Source organism: Eretmochelys imbricata, chromosome 3, assembly GCF_965152235.1.
Source record: "Eretmochelys imbricata isolate rEreImb1 chromosome 3, rEreImb1.hap1, whole genome shotgun sequence".
In the NCBI taxonomy this organism is placed as follows: Eukaryota; Metazoa; Chordata; order Testudines; family Cheloniidae; genus Eretmochelys; species Eretmochelys imbricata.
This window is the reverse complement of record NC_135574.1, coordinates 172426630-172451480: the sequence shown is the minus strand read 5'-3', so window position 1 is coordinate 172451480 and position 24851 is coordinate 172426630. Positions and strand designations below refer to the sequence as shown.

Below are 24851 nucleotides of genomic sequence, written 5' to 3'. Positions count from 1 at the left end.
ACAATGCTGTGGATAGTGGTGGTGGTGTTTTTGCTGAGTATGGCATGTGGCTTTTTGTAAAAGTGGCAGGTCTGCGGCTTGGCCCTGGATTGATTGTTGGCTTCCCTGCACCCTTCTGGTATGCCTGCCACAGCTCCTTGGCTTTCATGCAGCATTGGTGCTGGTCCCTGTCAAATCCCTTCTCCTGCGTCCCATGAGCAATCTGAAGATGTTGATGTTTCTCTGGCTGCTTCGGAGCTGAGCTCTTCTTCCCACAGGCCAGGAGATCCAATATCTCCTGTCTGCACCAGGCAGGAGTGTGTCTGGAGCAGTTATACACAATAATGGAGAGCTGCTATGTGTGCTTGCCAAGCCAGGCAATCAGGAAAAGGAATTTCAAAAATTCTTGAGGCTTTGAAGGGGTGTGGGGGTGGAGGCTTCCGCTCTTTGTGACCTCTTGGCAGTAGTTCAGAATGCCTGACCAGAGTGGTCAGTCTGGGGCACTGTGGGACAGACAGCTGCTGGAGGACGGTTAGGGTTAACATAAGTACCTCTACCTCAGCATCTGCATTTGCATAGCATTAACCTAAGTACATCAACTGTGACTCTACATTGCTAGGGGAGATGGTGTTACTATGTTGGCATAACGAGGCGCTTATATCTGTGGAAGACAAATTTGAGTGTAGACACATGCACAATTAAGTCGACATAAGGTGCCTAACTTTGTAGTGTAGACCAGGCCTGAATCAAAGAGTATCTTTTTTTTTTTTCCTTCTCGGTTGACAAATTTCACCATCATGTACCTGAAGCTCAAAAAAGGATGATCAAATTGATTTTACTGACAAGGTTTGGTGCTTCAGATAATCCTGAGAAATTTTGAAAATTGTCTCCTCATGGAGAGGAAAAAGTGCAACTTTTATGGCTTGATTTTACTTGTAATACAGAAGGTTCAGCATTATTTGTCCAGGATAGTTTGCTAAGCATTACAACTTTACTAGCTGTATTAAAGAATTTGACACTCATTTCGTCATATGTTTGCTGCTGTTAAAAATATAAATACATTAATATCCTTTAGTTTCTTTCATTCAAGAATCTCAATGTTTCATAAATGTGGTGATAGCTAGAAAAGTGAATCATTTCTTCATTATTTTTTTTTAATTATGACTGCTTTTCAAAGCACTTTGCATAGTGCCATTGTATTGCTTTGATTGTTAATAGTGATATGCTGAATGGAATTTAAAGTGGAAATTAAGTGGCATAAATGAGTAAATGCATGGATTTGTTCATCTCCATGGCTATGGTTAAAGTATGTAATTTGAGGACTTTTCCAATAAAGTAGCATATATTACAAAACAAATAATTATTTTTTTCCCCCAGGTTCATTCTCTAAATATCCTGAGGGCCTTGTTTAGGGATACCCGCTTTGGTGAAAACATCATACCTTACATAGCAGATGGAATACAAGCAGCAATTCTAGGTTTTACATCCCCTGTCTGGGCAGTAAGTTAATCCTTAATATGTTGTATTAGGTTGGAGAAGCATGTGGTGATGGTGCTTATCAAAGCATTTGTATGTTTGTCAATAATTATGCCACAGCTGATGGAATTTTTATGAACTGAATGTTCATATGTATTACAGAATGTGATATATCATGGCACAATACTGGAGACAAATCACAGGAAAGCTGCAGTTTGGGTCTCAGTATTGTTATATCAATGTATTTTTTGTGTTGGTTTGATGTAATGCAGAGTGTACTTCTGTCTAATTTCAAGAGTGACAAAAGTAGATTATCTTACCAATTAAAAAAAAAATCTGATTGGCTGATAGTGAGTCAGTGGTCATGTTAGTGAGACTCAACTAACTTTTTTTCTGGTCATTGGATTGGGTCTCAGTGCAAGATGGTTATCAGTATGTTATTTTTAAGGTCCAATAGCTCATGACCTGCCATGGCTAAAAATAAATGCTTTAGGCTACTGGAAACCTGGGCTTACGTTTGTTCCTTGTCCTTGATATAGCCCAAGGATATGTCTGAACTTTGCAGTAGTTCCCAGACTGATTATTCCGGAAAGCCTCACTTTCTTAATAGTACTTACATCTGGTTGATTGATTGATGAATGAATTTGTGATGTTCTTTGCGGGTAAGGGAGATGAGCTCTGGACTGAGGTCTCAGTGTTTTGTGATTTATGAAAGCTGTGATTCTCATTGAACTGTTATGTGCTAGTTGAATTTGATTTGGTTTCTGCTGAGTGTTTCACTAGTCTTCGGTTCCCTGAAACCCACTATTGCTTCCTCTGACTCCTAGCCATCAACTCTGGTACTGTTATTGACAGGTATCATCAATGTTGCACTTTGCAATGGGAAGGTACTCACCATCCTTAGACATGCAGAGATCCACTCCCAAGATCCACTTTCTTAATCCCATGATAAATAGAATCAATATTCCTTTTTAGATAATGTGACTGAGAAAGGGTACCTTAGTGTGTTGGTAATAATTATCTGAGAAACTCTTAAATTAGATATTATAGAAAACACACACACAGTTTTTGGCTAATTGACATATAATTGTTTTTTGTTGTTTAGATACCACGGTGCATTGTAAATACCATGGTAAATGTTTTGCACTTGTTGTACTGCATAACAAAGCAGCCTGTTAAAATTTAAATATAAGTGTTTGTTGGGGAAACTAAATGGGAGAAAGTAGAAAAATGTAAAAAAAAAAAATCAGAAAATTCAGATGTAAGTTGAAACTCCTGAGTCTGCAGTGCCATCATTTCTATGCTTCCATAGCTGTACTCATTGCACAATGGAATATAGTTTTATGTGGCTACTGATCCCTACCTGCTCCACGAGGCAGATGATGACCTCTTTTTCAGGGAGGACTGGGAAAAGGCAGAACTTATGAGGCTAAGCATATGGCTCCTAAAACAGGGAGCAGGCATTGGCCTGCAGAGGGGAAGGCAGAAGAACCCAGCAAGTACTGAAGAGAAAATTCCTGTTTAAGGACAAAGAAATGAGAATTTGCCTACTCTAGACTCTCCAATTGCCTGCTGTGTTAGCATGTATCCTTTGTCTGGTGCCAACCATTGAAAATCCATTCCAGAAAAAAACAAAACAAAAACGCTATAGTCTAGGCCCTTACGGTGGCACTAGCAAAACTGAAGAATAGCAGTGGGGAAGAACCCATTTTGGATAACATTCATAAGCATGTTGTGGAGTGAGAGTTCATACTTCCGGGAGCTGTTTGTGAGATGGTCCCTGGGCTAAAGGAGTTGGAGCCACTAGTAGATGTTCTTTTCCTTGTTTTAAAGATAGGGAAATGGGGCAGAGGTTAGTGATTTACGCAAGGTTACACGGGAAGTTTGTGGCAGAGTCAGGGATAGATGCCAGATTGCTTGCTTTCCAACCTTGATCTTTTAACCATTAAGCCACACAATTTTCTCCATTAAACCATTTTAGGGCACTGGAGTTCATTAAACTATTTGTCTGCTCTACTTACATGTTAAGTATTGTATAACAAAGTACTTTCACCTTCCTGTGCCTTTAAGAAGGATGCTAGATTAAGGTTCGTTTGTCTGGTCTGGCATGTAAAATGTTCTGTTGCTGTTTTAAAAAATTCTAAATTAAATTACAACTAAATTTAAAATCCAGTTTACAGTGCGATTTGAAAGTTGCTTAATACCTATTCCACGTTTCTTTATACATTAGGTGAGAAATTCCTCCACTCTTCTGTTTAGTACCCTGATTACAAGAATTTTTGGAGTTAAAAGAGGGAAGGATGAAAATTCCAAAAAAAATAGGTAAGCTCCATCTGATGCTAACTTTACTTTTGCAAAGCATTGCCTCAGCCAAGAATAATTTGAAAATGTTGCATGCTTTTATGGATTTATGTGAAGAATAATGTTATGAAAACATCTCGATTCGTTTAAACTGTGTTGCCAAGATTAAGCTCTTGAGTCAAAAATATCTCCTGTAACACTGAACATTAATTTAAATTTAAAGTGTAATTTTACAGAAAGGGCCTGATCCTGATAGATGCTGAGCATCTACAGCTCCCAAAAACTTCAATGGGAATTACAGTGGTCAGCACATCTTAGGATCAGACTCCAAAATGATCCTCCAGAAGTTGAGTAACTGGTCCATGATTTTCAGAGCATCAGGACTCCCAGGGAATTGCAATGTATTCATTTTTGAAATGTCTGCTATTTTTACTATACAGCGACTCATCTTGCTGGTCTTAGGAAACAATTTTATTCTTGTGTATAATTAACTGTGGATGTTCTGGCTCTAGTGGTGGCCCATAGGGAGTTCTGAAATATTTACTGATCGCAGACAGATGTATTGCTGTTGTTGACACTTCTTACTGCTCTATAATTGCAGGAATTCCATGACAAATAGATGAAACATCATAATTACTACCCAAAAATTAGAGCAGTACCATACCCCCCAAATTAGTTACTATGATTGTATTAATGTTGGAGGGTGAAAGGGGAGGCAACTTCCAAATACAGCTGGGAAAGAGGAGATCATGTGTTCAAATCTCACCTCTGCCGATTGTGACTTAATTGGTATCACAGAGACTTTATGGGGTAGGTCTCATGATCGGAATTTAGGTATGAGGGATATAGTTTGTTCAGGAAGGACAGGCAGGATAAAAGACGAGGAGGTGTATATATGGGTATAAACTATATATATGCTTGTTCTGATGTCTGAAAAGAGGAGAGATGCAGACCAGTTGAAAGTCTCTGGGAAAATATAAAAGGAGTTAAAAAGGGAGGGGTGATTTCATTGTTGGAGGTCTATCGACCACCAAATCAGGAAGAGGAGGTGGATGAGGCATTTCTAGAACAAATAACAGCAATATCCAAGACACAAAACCTGGTAGTAATGGAGGACTTTAAATACCCAGACAGCTGTTGCAAAAGTAATACAGCCGAACCCAGAATTTTCCATAAGTTCTTGGAGTGTATAGGGGACAACTTTTTGTTTCAGAAAATGGAAACATGGTTATTGGCCTAATGGTTTGGGGAGGGAAGCAGTAGGTGTGAGAGATCTTGATTTTAGTTAGGCTTTTGATGCAGTCCCACAGGATATTCTCATAAACAAACTAGGGAAATACTGTCTAAGTGAAATTACTATAAGGTGGGTGCACATCTGGTTGAAAGACTGTTCTCACAGTAGTTATCAGTGGTGTGCTATCAAACTGGGAGGATGCATCTAGTGGGATCCTGTAGGGTCAGTCCTGGCTCTGGTACTATTCAATACTTTTCATTAATGACTTGGATAGTAGAGTGGACAATATGCTTATAAAATTTGCAGGTGACATGAAGCTGGGAGATGTTGCAAGCACTTTGGAGGACAGGATTAGAATTCAAAGGACCTTGAAAAATTGGAGAATTTGTCTGAATTCAACAAGATGAAATTCAATAAAGACAAGTGCAAATTTTCACCTAGGAAGGAAAAATCAAATGCACTATTATAAAATAGGGAATAACTGGTTACGTGGTAGTACTACTGAAAAGAATTTGGGAGTTATAGTGCATCACAAATTGATATGAGTCAACAATGTGATGCAGTTGCAAAAAAGGCTAATGTTATTCTGACTTTTGTGTGAGACATGGGAGGCAATTGTCCTGTTCTGCTCTGCACTAGTGAAGCCTAAGCTGGAATACTCATTCTGGGCACCACACTTTGGGAAAGAGGTGGACAAATTTTCTTTATAAAAAAAGTGGTTTATTTAATTCACACGAAGAGAACATCCTGCCACACACACTTATTTCGTATTTGTAAATTATAGGGCACACCAAAGTATGGGTGTTTCATATTCAGTTACTTTGTCATTTTCCCCTTCTCCCCTGCCTAACAATGTGTACCTGTCCAGTGAGGTACAAACCCTGTATAAAAGACTAGGAAATAAATATAAAAAACTTTATTTAGTGACAGCTAAGACTACATCAGTATAGACCCTATCTATGCAAAACCTGAAAAGCATGGAAGTAACAAGTTAAGGGAAAAGTCTCCTGCATTTCTAGCCTTTTTCACATTGCCTACAATGCTATAGATAACGCTCTAATGCTCCATAAGCTTTTCACTTCCTCATCTGACTGATACCAAAAGGCAATATGTACCTCAGCTTCTTCATACTCGTATTCTCATGCAAAACCTTAACTGAGACCTCAGCAGTATTAAGGCAGCCTAGCTCCCCAGATGTATGGAGTCAATATGTGATAGACATTCTGATCTGTTGTTACAAGAGTGTCTGAGGTCTGTTCAGGTTTTGCAACAGAGTGCAGCTTTCATGAAGTTGCATGTCTGTATCTGTTGGAGGTAGTTTGCACAGGCAACCTTAATTCTGTCATTTCCCTACTTTTGAGTGCTTGACACTGCAACCTCAGTGTTCTTTTAATATAGGGTTTTTAAAATATATATGTTAAATGGATGTTGTCAACTTAAATTTTACTTCTCTCTGAAACTTCTTTGTTCACTGTTAAAGTAACACCCAGTGATTACTATAACTGAAAGATTAGAATAGAAAATATTTTTTCTGTCTTTTCGGATTGTTTACTTTTGTGCATTAGACAGGACTTTGGGTGTAGTCAGTTTTATTGTTTCTTCTTCGAGTGCGTATTCATGTCAATTCCAATTTTGTGTGCGTGCGGATGTGCACAGTAGCTGGAAGATTTTTCCCTTAGCAGCAGCCGTAGGGTCAGCCTGGGCGCTCCCTGGAGTCACACCTTCCTGACTCCCAATATAGTGCCCTGCCGACCCGCCACCCCCTCTGTTCCTTCTTACCTCCAGTGGCAGTAGCTGGAACTTCCCTGGCTCTTGCTCCGGTAAGTGGCTTAGCAGCTTGACTCTCATTGTATACTTCTTGTTTAGTCAGTTAGTATAGTTTGTTACCTAGTTAATTATTCGTAAGTTCTGTTGCGGGGTTTTCCCCCCTCCCCTGTCCTTGCTGCCCCCAGGGCATGCTGTGATCCCCAGGTTTCAAGACCTGCAAGGACTGCGTGAAGCGCATTCCAAAGAGTGATCCCCCACATCTCTTGTTTGTGGTGTCTGGGCGAAGGTTACCAAAAAGACCGCTGTAAAATATGTCGGGAATTCCAACCAAGAACCCTGAAAGAGAGAGAGCAGCGGCTTAAAATCCTCCTCATGGAGGCAGCTCTTTGACCACAGTAGGATCCCAGTGCCAGGGACCCTACCACCAGCACGTTGTCTTCGATGCAGAGCGTGTCGGTGCCCTCTTGGAGGGACCGGGTGCCGAAGAAAGACTCTCCCAAGGAGCCTTTGCACTGTCATGGAGCCTCTCGAGGACACTCCCGCCTTCGGCACTCGTCCCAGTCGTCGGTGTAGAAGAAGAAGAGGGTCAAAAGGGGTCGATCCCCAATACCTAGACCCAGAGACCAGCCATCAGTGGCACCACAGTCGGATCACAGCTTTGAGTCGCAAGGGGTGGCCACGTCGACTCCTGCCCAGGGGAGGCAGTCAAGTCCAGGCCAGTCGCGTTCGCTGAACCCCTCTGAGAACCTGCTGCTTCCATCCACTCCTAAAGCGTTTGGGGCAGCGCAGGACCTGCTCAGACTCACGTCTTCGTTCTCGCCCCCCAGGCACCATCCCATCTTGTGCAGTCTAAGGGAAAGCTGGCTATGGTGTCGTGCCGCTCCCTGTCACCTCGGCAACCACAGGCTCCGGCACCTCCGTCCAGGGAGCAAAGTTGGTCCCTGGACTCCTGACGCTCCACATCAAGAGGTGCAGCACCGCCTTTCCTCGTATTCCGAGGCTTCCGAGTCAGAATCAGATTCGTACCGCTCCGACTATAGGAGGAGCAGAAGGTCATCCTCCAGGCACCATAGGAGGTCCCTACTGAGGCAGTCGGCCCCTCAGTGGCAGAACCCAGCTCAGTGGCCCTTCTGGACTCCATCAGCTTTCGACCAAGCCCAGGGTCCAAGCCAAGGCTCTCACTTGGATGCCACTTCAGTCATGTCCGCTACCTTTGTCCCATCACGTCCAGCGGCCGAGCAGCTATCTGCGGCATCGATGTTGGCGTCTGCGTCAACGTTGCTGACGTCGACACCAATGGTGGTGCGCCTTTTGGCAGTGCCTTCAGCACCAGAGCGGCCAGTGGCTCAGGTCACGATGCTGACAGTGCCCTCGGCACCGGCTCCTGCGACGGCAGCGGCACTGATGGCATCCTCGACACTGCCTGCACTGATGTCGATGACCACCTGGGTGCAGACACACCGCATAACAGCGCCTCTGGCACCGACGTGGGGGGCGACGTTGACACCTGTGCTGGCACTCCTCTTGGCACCGAGGCCGGACCAGCACATCCCTGTCCCCCCCGGCTCACGTGATCCTTCTGGCGGAGATGGAAGTGAACAGCCACCTCCCTTAGAGGCCTCCTCCTTATCTTCCCCAGATGAGGCGCTTGCAGGCGCTACCATTGCCCCAGCCCTGGAAGACTCCAAGGTGTTGCAGTAGTTGCTGTACCGGGTCGCACAGGGTCTGGGCATTAACACAGAAGAAGTTACGGATGATGCAGACCCTATGGTAGACATCCTGGCCCCTTCGGGCCCTTCCCGTATGGCCTTACCACTAATTAAAACCATCCTGGATGTGACCAGGACCCTGTGGCAGACCTCAGCCTCCCTTCTGCCTATCGCCAAGTGCAATAAATGGTGGTACTTTGTGCCCTCCAAGGGCTATGAACATTTATACACCCACCCACAGCCTGACTCTCTGGTGGTGGACACTGCAAATCAGAGAGAGAGGCAGGGTTTCCAGGGACCTTCCCCCAAGACTAGGGACGCGAAAAAGCTTGACCCTGTTCGGGTGGAAGATCTATTCCGTGGGGGAACTGCAACCCGGAATCTCCAACCAACAGGCCATCGTCAGCAGATACGCCTACAATACCTGCTTGGCGATGGCTAAGTTTACAGAGTTGCTCCCCTCAGACTGCCGGGCCGAGTTCTTGGCTTTGGTCGAGCAGGGGAGGTTGATCTCCAGGGCATCTCTGCAAGCAGCACTTGACTCAGCAGACGGTGCTACTAGAGTCATGACCACGGGTGTAGTCATGAGAAGGGGCTCATGGCTCCAGGGATCGGGTCTCCCCTTTGATACAGGACCTGCCTTTTGAGGGTGAGACTCTATTTTCTGAGAAAACAAACAAAAGGCTAAATAGCCTGAAGGACTCCAGAGCCACCCTCAGGACCCTGGGCCTCTATACATCCTCCAATCAGCAGAGACACTTCTGCCCGCAGCCTACCCAGAGGTTCGGTCAGCAGAACTGCTAAGATGGCTTCAGAAGACCGTAACAGAAGTTGCAGGGGAAGGCTGTGTCAACCTTCTGGTTAGAGCTTGGGACAACCAAAGCAGTCTTCCGGCCCCAAGCCTGCCTTTTTGAAGGTACAGTTGAGGACTGTGTACCACACCTGGCAATGGATCCTTACCTTTTCGTCCTGATTATCCCCTTTCTACTGTGCATGGTCCTGTATCACCTCGGACCGATGGGTGCGCCGCACGGTAGACGGGATACGCCATCCAATTCTGTGCCCTCCTACCCTTCCACCCCCCTTCCTTGTCCCTCTTCAGGATCCTTCTCACGAGCAACTCCTTATTGAGAAAGTGCAATTGCTCCTATCTTTAGGGGCAATGGAGGAGGTTTCTCGGGAGCACAGGAGCAAGGATTTTTATTCCCAGTATTTCCTAATACCGAAAGCCAAAGGCGGCCTCAGGCCCATCCTGGTCCTGCGGAAGTTTATAAAGAAACTCAGGTTCCTCGTGATCTCTCTGACCTCCATCATTCCCTCTTTGGATCCAGCAGACTGGTATGCTGCCCTCGACTTGAAGGACGCATACTTTCATATCGCAATCACTCAGCCGCACAGGAAGTACCTCAGGTTCGTGACACCCACTAACAATTTGCAGTCCTCCCGTTCGGCCTGTCAGCAGCACCTTGGGTTTTCACCAAGTGCATGGCAGTTGTTGCTGCGTTTCTGCGCGGGCAACAGGTTCAGGTGTTTCCTTACCTCTGACTGTCCGATCAAGGGCCACTTCAAGACCCAAGTGGAGGTTCAGGTCAAGTTTATCAGAGCCACCTTTGTCAACCTGGGTCTCTTTTTAAACGAAGCAAAGTCCACTCTGTCCCCCGTCCAGAGGGTAGAGTTTATAAGGGCAGTATTGGACTCGATCCAGGCCAGGGCATACCTACCGCAAGCGAGGTTTCAGGCCCCGACTGATACCTTTTGAGGCCTCAGACAGTTTCCCATTGCCACAGCAAGAAACTACCTGAAGCTTCTGGAACATATGGCAGCTTGTACCTATGTGGTGCAGCATGCCAGGCGCAGGCTACAACCTCTTCAGTCGTGGCTGGCGTCAGTGTGGTGCCTGGCCAGAGACCGCCTGGACAGGATAGTGACCCTACCTCACCCAGTTCTGGACTGCCTCCTGTGGTGGCTCGACTCTCAGGAGGTATACTCAGGAGTCCCCTTCACCAGTCCATGGCTGTCCATGTCTCTAGTGACCAGATGCATCAGACGTGGGCTGGGGAGCACATCTAGGAGACTGCAGAACTCAAGGTCTTTGGTCTCAGGCGGATCTGGCTCTCCACATCAATGTCAGAGAGCTGAGAGCTGTGCACCTGATGTGCCAGGCCTTCCAGGCATACTTAAAAGACAATGTGCATCAGTCATTATGGACAACACCACTGCAATGTTCTATATCAACAAACGGGGGTGCATGCTCCTCTCCCCTGTGCCAGGAAGCCCTCAGACTGTGGGACTTCTGTGTAGAACATTCAATACACCTACAAGGGTCGTACCTCCCCAGGGTACAGAACGAGCTAGCGGACCACCTCAGCAGGTCGTTTCATGGCCACGAGTGGTCCCTTTGCCCAGACGTCATGATTTCAATCTTTCAGGGGTGGGGCTTTCACCATGCAACACAGCAGGAAGTGCCAGCAGTTCTGCTCCTTCCAGAATCTCAGCCTGGGCTCCAGAACAAATTCATTCCTCCTCCGCTGTGGAGGTTGTCTCCTGTATGCCTTTCCGCCCATACCGCTCATTCACAAGGTGCTCCTCAAGATCTGGAGGGAACGAGCTCAGGTTATATTGATAGCTCCAACATGGCCCTGACAGCACTGGTACACATCTCTCCTAGACATGTCTGTGGAAGCCCCAGTCATGCTGCCACTCTTCCTGGACGTTCTGACGCAAGATCATGGTTGTCTTCAACACCGAACCTCGCTTCACTTCACGGCATGGAACCTCCATGGTTGAAACCGATGGAGCTTTCCTGTTCAGAACAGGTTAGACAAGTCCTCCTTGGCAGTAGAAAACTCTCCACGAGAGCTACCTACCTTGCCAAGTGGAAGAGATTTTCAATCTGGTCAGCGCAGTACCATTCATCCCCAACTCTGGCCCCAGTGCCGCCTTTTCTGGACTACCTCCTCCATCTGAAGCAGCAGGGGCTTTCGTTGTCATGGATAAGGGTGCACGTAGCCACCATCTCCACCTTTCACCGGGGCAAGGAGGGCCGCTTGGTGTTTGCTACCCCTATGGTCAGCTGGTTTTTAAAAGGGCTCGACAGTCTATATCCTCACGTCCAACAGCCTGCCACAGCCTGGGACCTCAACCCAGTCCTTTGTAAACTAATGGGACCGCCCTTTGAGCCTTGGGCAACGTGCTCCCTCCTCTCTCTCTGTCTCTTACAAGGTGGCGTTTCTGGTGGTGATAACCTCGGCCAGGAGGGTGTCTGAACTCAGGACCTTAACCTCAGAGTCCCTTATACTGTGTTCTGTAAGGACAAGGTGCAGCCTAGACCTCACCCTGTTTTTCTTCCAAAGGTTGTATCACAGTTTCACATTAACCAGGACGTCTTTCTCCCTGTATTCTACCTTAAGCCGCATTCCAGCGGCAGGGAGCAGAGACTCCACTCTCTGGATGTCCTCAGAGCACTAGCTTTTTACATTGAGAGAATGAAGCCGTTCAGAAAATTGGTCCAGATGTTCGTGGCAGTGGTGGACAGAACGAAAGGTCTGCCTGTGTCGTCGCAATACATTTTGTCATGGATCACATCCTGCATCCGCGAGTGCTTCAACCTGACAGGGGTTCCTGCACCCCCGATCACTGTGTAACTCCACCAGGGCGCAGGCTTAGTCAACAGCGTTCCTGGCACAGGTCCCCGCTTGGGAAATCTGCAGAGCAAGGATTTGGTCCTCTATCCGCACTTTCACCACTCACCATGCAATTACTCAGAAGGCCAGAGACGATGCGGCCTTTTGATGAGCAGTGCTCCAGTCAATGGATGACTCTGACATCAACTCCTGAACTTGGGCTTGCGAGTTACCTGATTGGAATCGACATAAATAAGCACGTGAAGAAGAAAGAATGGTTAATCACCTTCTTGTAACTGTTGTTCTTCGAGATGTGTTGTTCATGTCCATTCCAATACCTACCCTCCTTCCCCTCTGTCGGAGTAGCCGGCAAGAAGAAACTGAGGGGGTGTAGGGTCGACAGGGCACAGTACTGGGCACCATGAAGGCGTGACTCCAGGGGGTGCCCAGGCTGACCCTACGTCTGCTGCTCAGGGAAGAATCTTCCAGCTACTATGCACGTCTGCGCGTGCACACACCTGATTGGAATGGTCATGAACAACACATCTTGAAGAACAAGAGTTACAAGAAGGTGAGTAACCGTTCTTTCCCTTGTATAATCAGTGAGCTAATCTCACACAAACAGGGCGAGACAGAAAAAAGCTTTTTAATAGAAGAGGAAAATGAGCATAGAACTATGAAAATTGACAGGTCCTCAAGAAGGTGCGTGACCCGAAACTGCTTTCAGCTTTTTTTTTCTCCTTAAGTTGACTTGTTTTCAACTTCATGGCAATTAGTTTATAGGAAAATGGTTTATTTTGCTAGCTTAGTTATAATGTTTGTCATATATAGTAATGCATGAAGCTAAATTCACTTAATGTTTAAAACGATTTTTCTTCAGCAATTGCATCACTTTTGTAATTATAAGTGCCACTAGGTGTCACTATTGTTGCATATCTTTTCATACAATATTCACTGTATAACTGCAATTACACAATAACGTTAGGTTGACACAGGCAATTCTCCTGTCCTTCCATATATTTGTCCAGTATGTTTGCTGTTTTACTGGAACAAAATCCTTATATTAAAGCCTAATAATGTTTAGTTTAAATTTTTGGCAGTTTGTCATTTAAAACTTTAAAATTTCAATGTCATAAGTTAGGCACTAAATTAAAATTAGCTTGGTTTTCAGAGGTACTGAGCACCTGAAGTCCCATGACTTAATTGGGAACTGTGTGTGTTTAGTACTTCTGAAAATCAGGTGACTTCTTTAGGTGCCTAAATATGGATTTAGTGGCCTATATTGAGGTGCCTATGTATTACATTTGTGATCACAGTGCACACAGTGGTAAAACAAGATAACTGTGTAGTTAGCAGGAAATGCTCTTAATTTTTTGGTAACTCCAATGGAACTGGTAGTGGTAACACAATGATGCTGCATTGTTGCTGGATAACTATGCCAATTTAATAAACTAAAAAACCCCACTGACAAAATAATCTTGTATTGTGTATATTGCAGTATGCACACTAAAATACATCAGAAATGCATTTTCAGAAATAATATTTGTGTTGAATCTTTAGAAATTTAACCTGGAACAAGAATGTCAGGTTATTTAGGTAACATTGAAATATTAGCTTATTTTCACTTTGCTTCTGTTACAAGTTTAGTATAGGAGCACTGTGTGTAGTCAAAATTACCTGACCTTCTCACTGTCGAATCTGAGACGGGGCCTTGCGTACTGCAGTTTTATTGCAGTATTATTACTTATTCTGCTATCTGTACCAGGAAGACCAGGGACTTGAATCTGGGTTTACCCCCTCCCAGGGAGTACCCTAACCTTTGAGCTATTGACCGTTCTGGATTGGTTGGTCTCTCTCTCTTGACCAAAAATTCCATCTGTGAAAAAAGTTTCTGTTTAGACAAATAGGCATTTTACAAACACACGAACAGCCAGCCTGAGCTGAAAAATTCCCAACTAGCTCTCCTCTACATCTGCCCCCTTCTCCACTTCTGTCTCCCTTACCCCCTTCCCTACAGTGCCCCTTCTCCCTTTATTTTCTTTCCATTTAGCTTATGCCCACCTAACTAAACTCACCTCTCCTCCTTCCCTCCCCCGAGGAAAAAATTGAGGAACGAATGTAACATTTGATGCCATCCCATTGTTCGCTCTGCTTGTGTTCTATCCGTACCCCTACCCTTTGTCTGTCTTCTCTGTTTAGCTTGTAAGCTCTTCAGGGCAGGGAGAATTCTACTCTGTGTTTATACAGTGCCCGGTAAAACGGGCCCTGTTCGTGGTTGGTCCTTAGGCAGTAATCTAATAAACATGATGCATGATAATATGTGTATTGGACAGCATGCACACAGGGTTTATTCGTATTAGCATAAATAAATAAAGGAAATTGATGACCTGAAAAATTAATGGTTGAAAAAGTAGAATATGGCTGGTTCAGGAGACTTGGATCATTCTTGCTAATAAATGTTTACGATGGTGTATGAAAGGGGGGGTTGTACAGCTTGAAGTTGTAGTTTCTCCTTCCAGAGTTGTGATAAAAGGAAATCTTTTCTAGCTGCTTCTTATGTTAAGAAAAAAATGAATATCAAAATTCAAACACTCCTGATGTGCTTTACGGAGAGTAGTTTTGGGGATCTGGAATAACGATGGTTTGAATTCTAAATAATTTAACTTGAGCTATAATATTAAGAGTAAAATCACATAAAAATTCTGTTAACTAAAATGACGCCTTAAGTAAATGTTTTCATGTACTTGAATTGGGAATATATGTCTGTAAACATTAGCATATTGGGGAAGAAGTAGATTTGGGACAAAATTTTGAGCGACATATTTGGGGCAAAATTTGGTCAACATGAGAATGAACTGCTGTAATGGTGGAGGATGGCAGACGAGTTTCTGAAGCAGAGTGGATAGTTGGTAAGTTACTCAGGTTGTGTACGGCAGGGTACTGTGCAGTGTGGGAAGGCTGGCTGTGCACTAAGGACAGCTGACCACTCCCTGTTGGAGCCCTGCTGGGTGTGTTAGTTTGACAGCCCACGCAGTCTCAAAGGACTGCTAGGCAGCATCCTCCCTCTCATGCGGGAGAGACTCCCTGCATTCAACCCTTACACCATGGACCCACACAAGAGAAGCAAGAGGTTTGCTGTTCACAATTAATTAAATGACCGAGGTTTTCCCTTATGCAATCAAAATACAGTTCAAATGTGCTGATTCCACAAATTTTCAAGCACTCTGGCGGAACGTGCATTTTTGTTATTAATTTCTGCATAAGTATGAATTCCTTTTTTTCCTTTTAGTATTGCTACAGATCACAATTTACATTAAGCAAATGTTTGCTCTTGTGGTGTTTAGGATTAAGATTTCATTATGTGAAAGGAGAAGATTGCTTGAAGTGAAGAGATTCTAAAAATATAGTGCAATATACATTGTGAAACTGAATGCAGATCTTTGCATAAAAGTCAGAATAACTTAATTACTGCAGTCAGTGGAGCAAAATAAAATTAACAATGAAATTTGAATTAAAGTCCTATCGTGTAAGCGGTTCTTCTTCCTGCTCAAATGAGAAACAATATAAAGGATAAGACCTAAATATATATAAATCCAATATAAAGGATTTTCACATACATTCTAGCATATGTCTATTTCAAAGACCTGGGAAACTTCCATTCTTTGGCTCATGTCCAGTGCCCATGGAAATCACTGGGAAGACTGCCACTTACTTCAGAGTGTGCTGGGTTAGGTCCTTTTTCTCATTAAACACACATTTGTTTTTAAAAAGTGTAAATTCGTGGCCCCTGCTTTAGGTCTGGTCTGGACCTAAAATTCAGGTTGACCTAGCTACGTCATTCAGGGCTGTGAAAAATTTCACCCTGTGCAATGTCGTTAGGTCAACCTAACCCCCAAAGTAGATGCAGCTACATTGACAGAAGAATTCTTCCATTTACCTAGCTATCACTTCTTGAGGGGGTGTATTTGTTACAGAGATGGAAAAACCCCTTCTATCACACTGCAGTGGTATAGCTGTGCTGATATAGTGCTTGTAATATAGACTTTCCCTTTTTTTCCCCAGGTTGGAACAATCTGAAACTTTCTTTGAAGCAGTGCCCTTAGGCCTGGGATGAGGATTTGTGCGAGTAAAGAGTGATCATTCTCTCAGACTGGCAATTGAGGTATTAATGGGCTCTAAAGAGAGTTCTGCCAGAGTCTCTGAAGGAAGAATGATGTCCTCAAGGGTGCAGACTCGGGGAGAGTAAGGGCTAGTCTACACTGGCAACGCTAAAGTGCTGACACGGCAGCGCTTTAACGTGCCTTGTGTGGTCACGGCGCAGCACTTGGAGAGAGCTCTCCCTGCGCTCTAAAAAAACCACCTCAACGAGGGGTGCAGCTCCCAGCACTGGGGCACTGTTTACACTGGCACTTTACAGCGCTGCAACTGGCTGCACTTGAGGGTATTTTTTCACACCCCATAGCAAGAAAGTTGCAGTGCTGTTAATTGCCAGTGTAGATAAGCCCTAAGGAAATCTCCCTGAACTTCCCACAGAGATGAAGAGGAGGATATTTCCATGAAGAAAAGCAGGGTCAGCCCACAACATTTTAGCACCTGAGGCGGGGAGCTCAAATGTCACCCCGATGCCCCCTCGCTTGGGCCAAAACTTTGTAAGGTCTCCATTATGCCTTCTTTCTGTTCTTCTCCTCTCGTGGTACTTCTCTGCTACCTACCTCAATAAAGGAGAACTAACAACTTAAAATGCCTTGTTCAAAATTTTTAAGTAACACTTAACTTTCAAACGCCTGAACAGCAAATGTAACTTTTCTTGTCTGCATAGTAAACACTGGCATTTTTATGTTTGAATAATCAAAGTGGTGCTTTCCATGCCTTCTTGGTTGCAAAGATTTGAACTGCTTCCTGAAGGTCCACAGTCTGGGCCAGCTCCTCCTCTATTGAGATGGTTGCAAGGCCGACCAACCTCCATTATGGAGTGTAGATGTGTTTTTATTAACTTCAGCTTGGAGAAGCTGTGTTCTCCACTGGCAACTGTTACAGGAAGTGTTAGAAGTATGCGCAGAGCAACAAAAGCATTTGGAAAGAGGGTGATCATCTTATTTGTGCACATATATTCCAGAACAGCCTTTGCAGTTGATCCTGCTGACATTTATCTTGAAAGTTCATCACCTAAATCACTCGCATCAATATTGCGCATGTCATCATGTGTCAACACTGTCTCTAGTGCCATGCATTGCTGGTGTAGGTCTTCTTCAGGTATAGTGAGGAGTTTTGGATATCCTACAACATCCCAAATATACTGCTGTGTTCCTTGAGCTGCATGAAACATTGTTCAACTGACTGTATTGCACCATCTAGCACCTGGTTAAAGAATTCAACTTTGAATTGTTGTTTGGGGTCTCTTATGGGATTATCCCATGCCTTGTAATTAAAATGTCGTCTTCTTCAGTGACTCTTTTATTCTTGAATGTGTGGGAAAATAGCTTCAGTGTGAAGTTCCTCTGCCAACTTCTGTGCACTCTTCAGAATGTTTTGAAATGCCTCATCTGACCGGTAAGACTGTAGGTATGACTTTGCTTTGTCCAATTGTTCCATTGCTCCAGATATATCAAGGTCAACACCTTGGAGTCTCTTGCTTACAACATTTATTTCAAACAATATGTCATGCCACAACACTAAGCCACACAGAAATTTGAAGTTATGTATGTTTCTGGTGATTCCGTTTCCCTCTGCCGCTGTTCTCCCACGAACAGTTCCTGTCATAGCATTATCCTCCATAACGGCAACTGTGGCATCATCTGTCTTCACAATTTGGTGTTTGATAGGCTTTATCGCCTCCACTCGACTTTCCCATTGTGTGACACTCACTGGTTTCAGTGTCAGAGAGGATGTTCCCAGATGTTGCTTCAAAATTTGCCATTGATGAGTTGATGCAGAGAAAAATACATAGATGCTTTGAATTACATTAAAAAAATCAGCAGCCTCACTAGAAGCTGATGCTGCATCACTGACCACCAAGTTCAATGAATGAGAACCACACGGGACAAAAAAACTCGAGGGTTTAACTCTCAGATCCGTGTCTGCACTCCTCTGTTCTTTCCTCTCATGTTGGCACCATTATCGTAGCCCTGACCTCTCATGCCAGCTATCGCAATTCCCGTATCTTCCAGCTTTTTAAGAAGCACATTTGTCATACCAGCTCCTGTAGTATCATCAATGTCAATAGATTCTATAAAATGCTCTCTGACAGTCACCATTGCAGGGACATTTTCACTCGGTTCTGTTGTTGTTACAAAACGCACCATTAAAGTCATTTGTTCCGTATGGCTGATGTCAGGTGTGCAGTCCAGAATAACAGAGTAACATCTTGCGGACTTCAGATCTGCCACAATCTTCTGTTTGACTTTTGTTGCCAGTAACTGTATGATTTCATTTTGAATTGTTTTTCCAAGGTAGTGGTGTGTGTACATTTCTTGGGTGGTGACTCTTCTTAGATGCTCCTGGAGTACAGCATCAAACTCAGCCATCAGCTCCACAATTTTAAGGAAGTTTCCATTGTTTGGCACATACAGCTGATCTGAAGTGCCGCGCAGTGCTAGGTTTTGGGTAGCAAGCAGTCTCACAATGGCAATGAGCATTTTCAGAACCTTTTGCCAGTAAAGAGAGACTGATGCAATCTTCTCTTGATGCTGATCATCTATCGTGGCTTTTAACCTTAGTCTCATCTCAAGCTCTTTCCACCTATGGAATGCTCTCTGGTGATTTTCTGCCTCCTCATGGCATGCCAGATTTCTAGCCAGATTTTTCCAGTCCTTTGTTCCTCTAGAACCCAATGTGGCTGGAACACTAGACTGGAAGAGTTTGCAACAAAAACAGCATGCAGCATTCTGGGTTTTTGAGTACATAAGCCATGGCCTCTCCACTTTGTCACCATTAGGGATTTCATGCCAGTGATGTGTTGGATGGAAACTTCTATTTCATTGTCTTTGGGGAACATGAAGTTTTTCACTTGCTGTGGCCCATGCAGTACTAGGAAGTCCCTCAGGCTACTGCTCAAGTGGGTCCACAGTCCTGGATCATCTAGATTTAAGGAACTAAACTCAACAGCAGCTGTTTCTTGCACCTCCACCACACTCTTCTCTGATCTACACTTTTCTTCAGGAATATTCATGGTTACATCCATTTGAGATGGAGATATGGATGCTGCAGTAGCTGCCAGGTCACCTGCACTCTGACTAACTGGAAGATCAGGCATCTCCTCACCACTCATATCCTCAATGGGGCCGGAAGGCTCACCATGAACATTTGTATCTATGTATCTCAGGAGAGCTCCTTCCTGCTTAGGTAGAAAAGCTTCCTTTGCTTGCTTGCTTTTTCTGAATGCTGCCCCAGAGGGGCGTTTTCTTCTTTCACTCATGACTGCTGTTCTGTGCCAGCTATAGTAGCTGTCAACACTCAATTGAGGGGGACAAATAAGCAGGCTGGTAGCAGGGCCTGACTGAGGGAAGAGATCAGCATGTTAAGGGCCTAACTGGCTCGTACTACTTCAGTTGACTGACTGTTCTCCTCAAGTGGGTTCAGGGAAGCAGCAGGAAACAGGAAGCTCCCTGAGAAGCTGATGTTAATCAGTCCGGGCTCCTGGAGTTGCTAGAGAGGTACATAACAGGCTCCTCCTCCTCTCTCTCCCTACAGCTCCTGCTGCTTTTTGTTATCCCCTCTCACCTTTTCTCCTGCCTGCCTGTTATGTCTCTTGTGCCCTCCTTCCTCCAGCACAGCACTCCACCGTCTCTGTGCATCTCAAGCAGAGAGAATACATATGCACCAGCAGCAGACACAATTTTCTACACTCTGGGTCCTAGTGACGCCCCTCCACAATCTGGCACCTGAGGCAGCTGCCTCAGTTCGCCTCGTGGTAAGGCCAGCCCTGAAGAAAAGTCTTGTTTTCTGAGTAAAAGGGTAAACAAGTTCTAAGTGATACTGTGCAACTCGTAACTTTTTATGCTAGAACATCTAGTATATTATTTCACAAAACAGAAGGAAAAGTAATTCCTGTGCACTTAGAGCCCACTTAAGGAAAGCATCTGTATTCAAGAAAGCACTTAAGCATGTGTTTAAAATTTAAGTATGTGCTTAATTTTCCTGAATTGGGGTCTTGACCGTAACATTACCATGTGAAATGGCTTTTAATTTCACACAAATACATGTTATATGGAACAAATATTTAGATAATTAGAACTGTTAGGAGAACATGACCATAAACACTGCTATGTACCCAAGAACTGTGTAGGTATCCTATATTTTGATCAACAAGGAAGGCAAGAAGTATGCCTTATGTCACTATTTAGAACACACATAAATCAGGGCTAATTTGCTGATTTAAATGTTTTTTCCTTTTAAGCTGTATTTTAACTAGGACCTTTAGGTTGATGCTGACTCTTGTCAAGATAATTTTAAGTAGGCACTCAGAAAAGAAACAATTCAGGACATTCAAAATCCCATGAAGTTAGACCAATACCACTTAAACATAAGGTGAGATTTTCAAAGGCACCAATAGCATTAGTTGCCTAATACCCATTAATTTTTGATAGTCATTAGGTAAGTAACTGCCTTTGAAAATTTTCCATGTAAACTTTAGAGTTGTTCTCTTTAAATGTAGGCACATCAAGGAGGAGCATAATTTTATGCTGTCCCTCAACAATTCAGGTTATGTTCTTTACCTTATTTACTCCTCACCCTTCACCTTTACGTTCAAAGAATAGCCACACTTGATCATTACATGCTAACAGGCAAATATTACAAAGTATGGAAGACCCTCAATTTACTTTGGTTCTGTTGTGATTATCAGTTTTCAGGAAGTGCCCTCTCCCCTTCATCCCACTCTGCCACCACAAATGAGCCAATAAGGAAAATCAAATTCACTTTTTAAAGTACGGACATTTCAAAATAAATGTTTTATAAGCCTTGGGATTTTGCACAAGTGCATAAGTTTTAAAAAGATTTTAAGTGGTCATGTAAGATACTCAGTGGGGCTCAGAGAAAAATATCACAAATCAAATACAGGATTTTTATTGTGTTAACAGGCATGGCCATCTTTGAACACATTTATCTTAATGAGAGTATTATAAATACATTTCTTCATGAAAACACTGTCGGTGAGAAAAAACGTGTATCAGATGTTGAAAGAAAGCAAGATTTTTTTAAAATTTTTTTTTGACCAAATACGTTATAGACAACATTCAAGAATATTTCATTTTCGTAAATAGTCCCGCTGCAGTGATGTCAAAATCGGTGTTGTCATGGGCCATCTGCTGCTTATTGTAAATTTCAGTCACATTAGTTATAGTTGTTTGGACATACTTTAATCCAACCCCTTGGCTATTTCATAACATTTTTCCTCAAATTAAACTAATAACCTTTTGAAACTACAATAAGTAAAATATCTCTCATAAATACAGAGAGTACGTGATAGCTGCCAGGTTTATACTTTTAGCACACTATTTTAAACAGTGGTTAAGATATGTAGTTTTATCCCCTGCAAAAGCCCACATTTTATCAGGGATGTTTGATCAGACTTGACATCCATCTTTCTTAGACATTTGCATCAAGTCAAAAGCAGTGATGGTAGGAAGAGGGACCTGCCATCAGAGATTCTTCTATAACATCCCCTGGTATCGGGACATCTGTCCTCAGATTAAGTTGGTCCAGAGCTCTGGTACTCTTCATTGCTATTAAATGCCCAAATAGCAGTGGAGGCAAACACCTATTTCCAATTTTCATCTGTGACTGGCGAGAATATAGTGCTCCACCCTGTCATATTCAGGGCTGTTAGGCTTTTTTGTAGCCACATGAGCTAAAAAAACTCCAACTTCTGTGAAATCTAGCAGCACATCTACTTAGTAAAATGAGGTGTTTTGAACACACCACCTCATCCTCAACTCTCTAAACTGTCTCTCAATTAATACAAGAATCCAATTTATGATCTCTGTCCAGATATTCAAAGTCCTCCATGGGATTGGCCCTAACTGCTAGAGAAGTTACCCATTCCTCTGTGATCGTGACCACCTAGAACGTCTATTTTCTGTTGGGAAAATGTCAGCCAGTAGGGGGGAAAATTGTGAGGGCAAAGACGGAACTTTCACAGGTCTTGGGCATAAACTGCGGAATTCTCTGCTGCAAAAGCTAAGAATGAACCCTAACATTCTGCATTCAGAACTTAAGTGTAAAATGTATTTCTGTGACATAGCATTTCCTCCTGCATATGTCAAACCAGAGGATCATAATGGTCCCTTCTGCGCATAAAATCTATGCTCACTCACACTCTCACATAAACCAGGCAAATTAAAAACAACAACAAAAACCTTATGAACTGCTCAAGCTCTTTCTCCTGAAGCAAAAGAAAGATATAGGAGAGATTTGTTGTTTCTATTTTTAAACACTGGAGGTGTCCAGATACTATGGTGATGGAGGCCAAATATGTAACTAGATAGGTAGATACTACCAATGGCCCCTGTACATATCCATGTCAGTTCTAGCACCATAATATTTTTTTTTTTGTCTGTCAAGTAACTAACATAGAGAAACATGCATGAGAAGCAAGGAAAATAACCCAGTTTCTGTGGCTATTAGTAACTGGTTGGAGTGGATTGAAAGTTCTCTCGTCACTGTGTCAGTTCATGTAAATGTTCATTTTTAGTATTCATGCTGAGTGAAAGATGTAATGACTTCAGCACAGATGCACTATGTTATAAACAATTTAAAAAATATTACAAATCAAAACCCAAAATATTTTATAGAGTTTTCTCCCAAACTCTATTAAAACTGCCTTTGCTTAAACTCCCCTCCCCTCTCCCTAAGCCCATTAGATATCTTTCAGTGTGAAATCTATACAACGATCCAGCTCGGGTTGGCATCTTCATACAGGTATGCTTCATTAGCCTTCTGAAGTGCTCAAGTGGCTGTGCCATGGAAACTTGTGACCGTTTTGAAACGCTGGGCAAATCTCCCTTTCTGTCATCTGGAAGGGAAACTTAAAGATCAAAAGTGCTGTGGACTTCAGGTTACAGCAAATGTCATGAAGAGTCAGATCATGAGTACTTAGCCTATAACGAAGGGGCTCCCTTGCTCCATTGGAGAGGGGGCACTTTTTCTGGAAACCAGCTGTTCATTGCAAGGCTTTTCTCTAGTAGCTTTTTATAACTCAGTTTTCCCCTTACTGCTAGGAGTTTCAGTTGCCACCAATATAATTCTTTCCCCATTGTTACTTTCTGGCAGTGCTGTTACTATCCTTGCTGTGTATCCTTCTCAATGAGAGAAACCCTTTTTTTCTGTATTCTTTGTTCCTCTTTCCAGTTCTGTCTCCCCCAGCTATATAGACAGGGTGAGGATGGTTCAGTGGTTAGTGAACTAGCCTGGAATTCAGGTGATGTGGGTTCAGTTCCCTGCCACAGTTCAGTTCAGTGCTACAGACTTCCTGTGTGACCTTGGGCAAGTCACTTTGTGTTTGCGCAGCAGCTGGCAGGTATGATTCCCAGCATGGAGCTAGTGTGCTAAAAATAGCAGTTTGGCTGAGGTGGTACAGGCAGCAGCTCTGGCTGGCTGCCTGAGTACAATCTTACCCAGGCAGTTGGGCTTACCCAAGCCACTATGGTGGCACTGCTATTCTAGGCAGGAGAACTAGTGCATGTATGTCTGCCCAGGCTGGGAATCACACCTGTCAGCTGCTTTGTAGACATACCCTTAGACTCCCTATGTGAGAGTTCCTATAATAGTTCCTACTTCATAGGACCATTGTGAGGATAAGCTCATTAAGAGAGTGAGATGCTCAGATGCTGTGGTAATGAGGGTCAGATAAATACCTAAGATAGATAGCTATTGAAGCCAAAAGGTCTTGTTGCTCACTGAATAACGTGTACTGTTACACAGTGACATCATATATTGTATATTACATAGAAAAAGTTTAGAGGCTTTTTTTGGTAAAGACTTTAAATGGGTTGATAGAAACTGATAGTAAAATAGATGGATGAACTTTTTAAAATCATGTGGGAAAATGGAGTCTTTTAGAGATATGTTAAGTATGCATTTTAAATAGACTAATTGAGCATGTTTAAAACATTCTTCTCATGAATGGTACCTTAGAACATATATCAACATGAATTAGAAAAATGAACATGGGATGTAGATCTAGCCTTGCTGGTTAAAAATTAATTACATCTCTGTTAGGTTTCAAAGATCATTTGTAAATTTTTCATCCATTAACAATTATTTAAACCCATAGATTTCTAAAAACCACAGGAATTGTAGTAAGAATATCTAAGAGTGGAGTGTGTGGTCAGAGGTATCTTGCCAAGTAATCTTTCTAAGATTTGATGAAGTAAACACTGTCAAGCTGTGTTTTATTTTGTTTTCTTTTAAAATAAAGTAGCCTATATTAATTTTGATTAACTATTAGTCCATGCTCTGTCTTTTAGAATATTGACTGCTTTAACAGACTTGCGGGTCTTCGTGAGACAATTCTGAGCTTAAGTGTTCAAAGCAAAGTTTGCAGCAGACACACTGTTGTTACGGTTTATATTGATTATCAGTCCAAAAATACTTGTTTAACAATATAAGAAAATACAGGCTTCGTACCCTACTGTGTTTTTCTGGTAATACTCCATTTCGAGATGGATGGTGGTTCCTCATTTTACCACAGTGATGGGTACCGTATACAAACACAAATAAAATGCTATCTCAAATGAGAAGTGATAACAATATGTGCACTAGCAT

The 24851-nt window shown here is 43.2% G+C and overlaps 1 protein-coding gene across 1 annotated transcript in view; it reads left to right on the top strand.

Moving 5' to 3' along the window:
- THADA (THADA armadillo repeat containing) overlaps positions 1 to 24851 on the top strand; it is a 303171-nt gene that overhangs the window by 70709 nt on the left and 207611 nt on the right. The window contains exons 25-26 of the mRNA XM_077813846.1: positions 1357 to 1479; positions 3686 to 3777. Of these exons, the coding sequence (XP_077669972.1) occupies positions 1357 to 1479; positions 3686 to 3777 (215 nt within the window). The remainder of the gene's footprint in view (positions 1 to 1356; positions 1480 to 3685; positions 3778 to 24851) is intronic.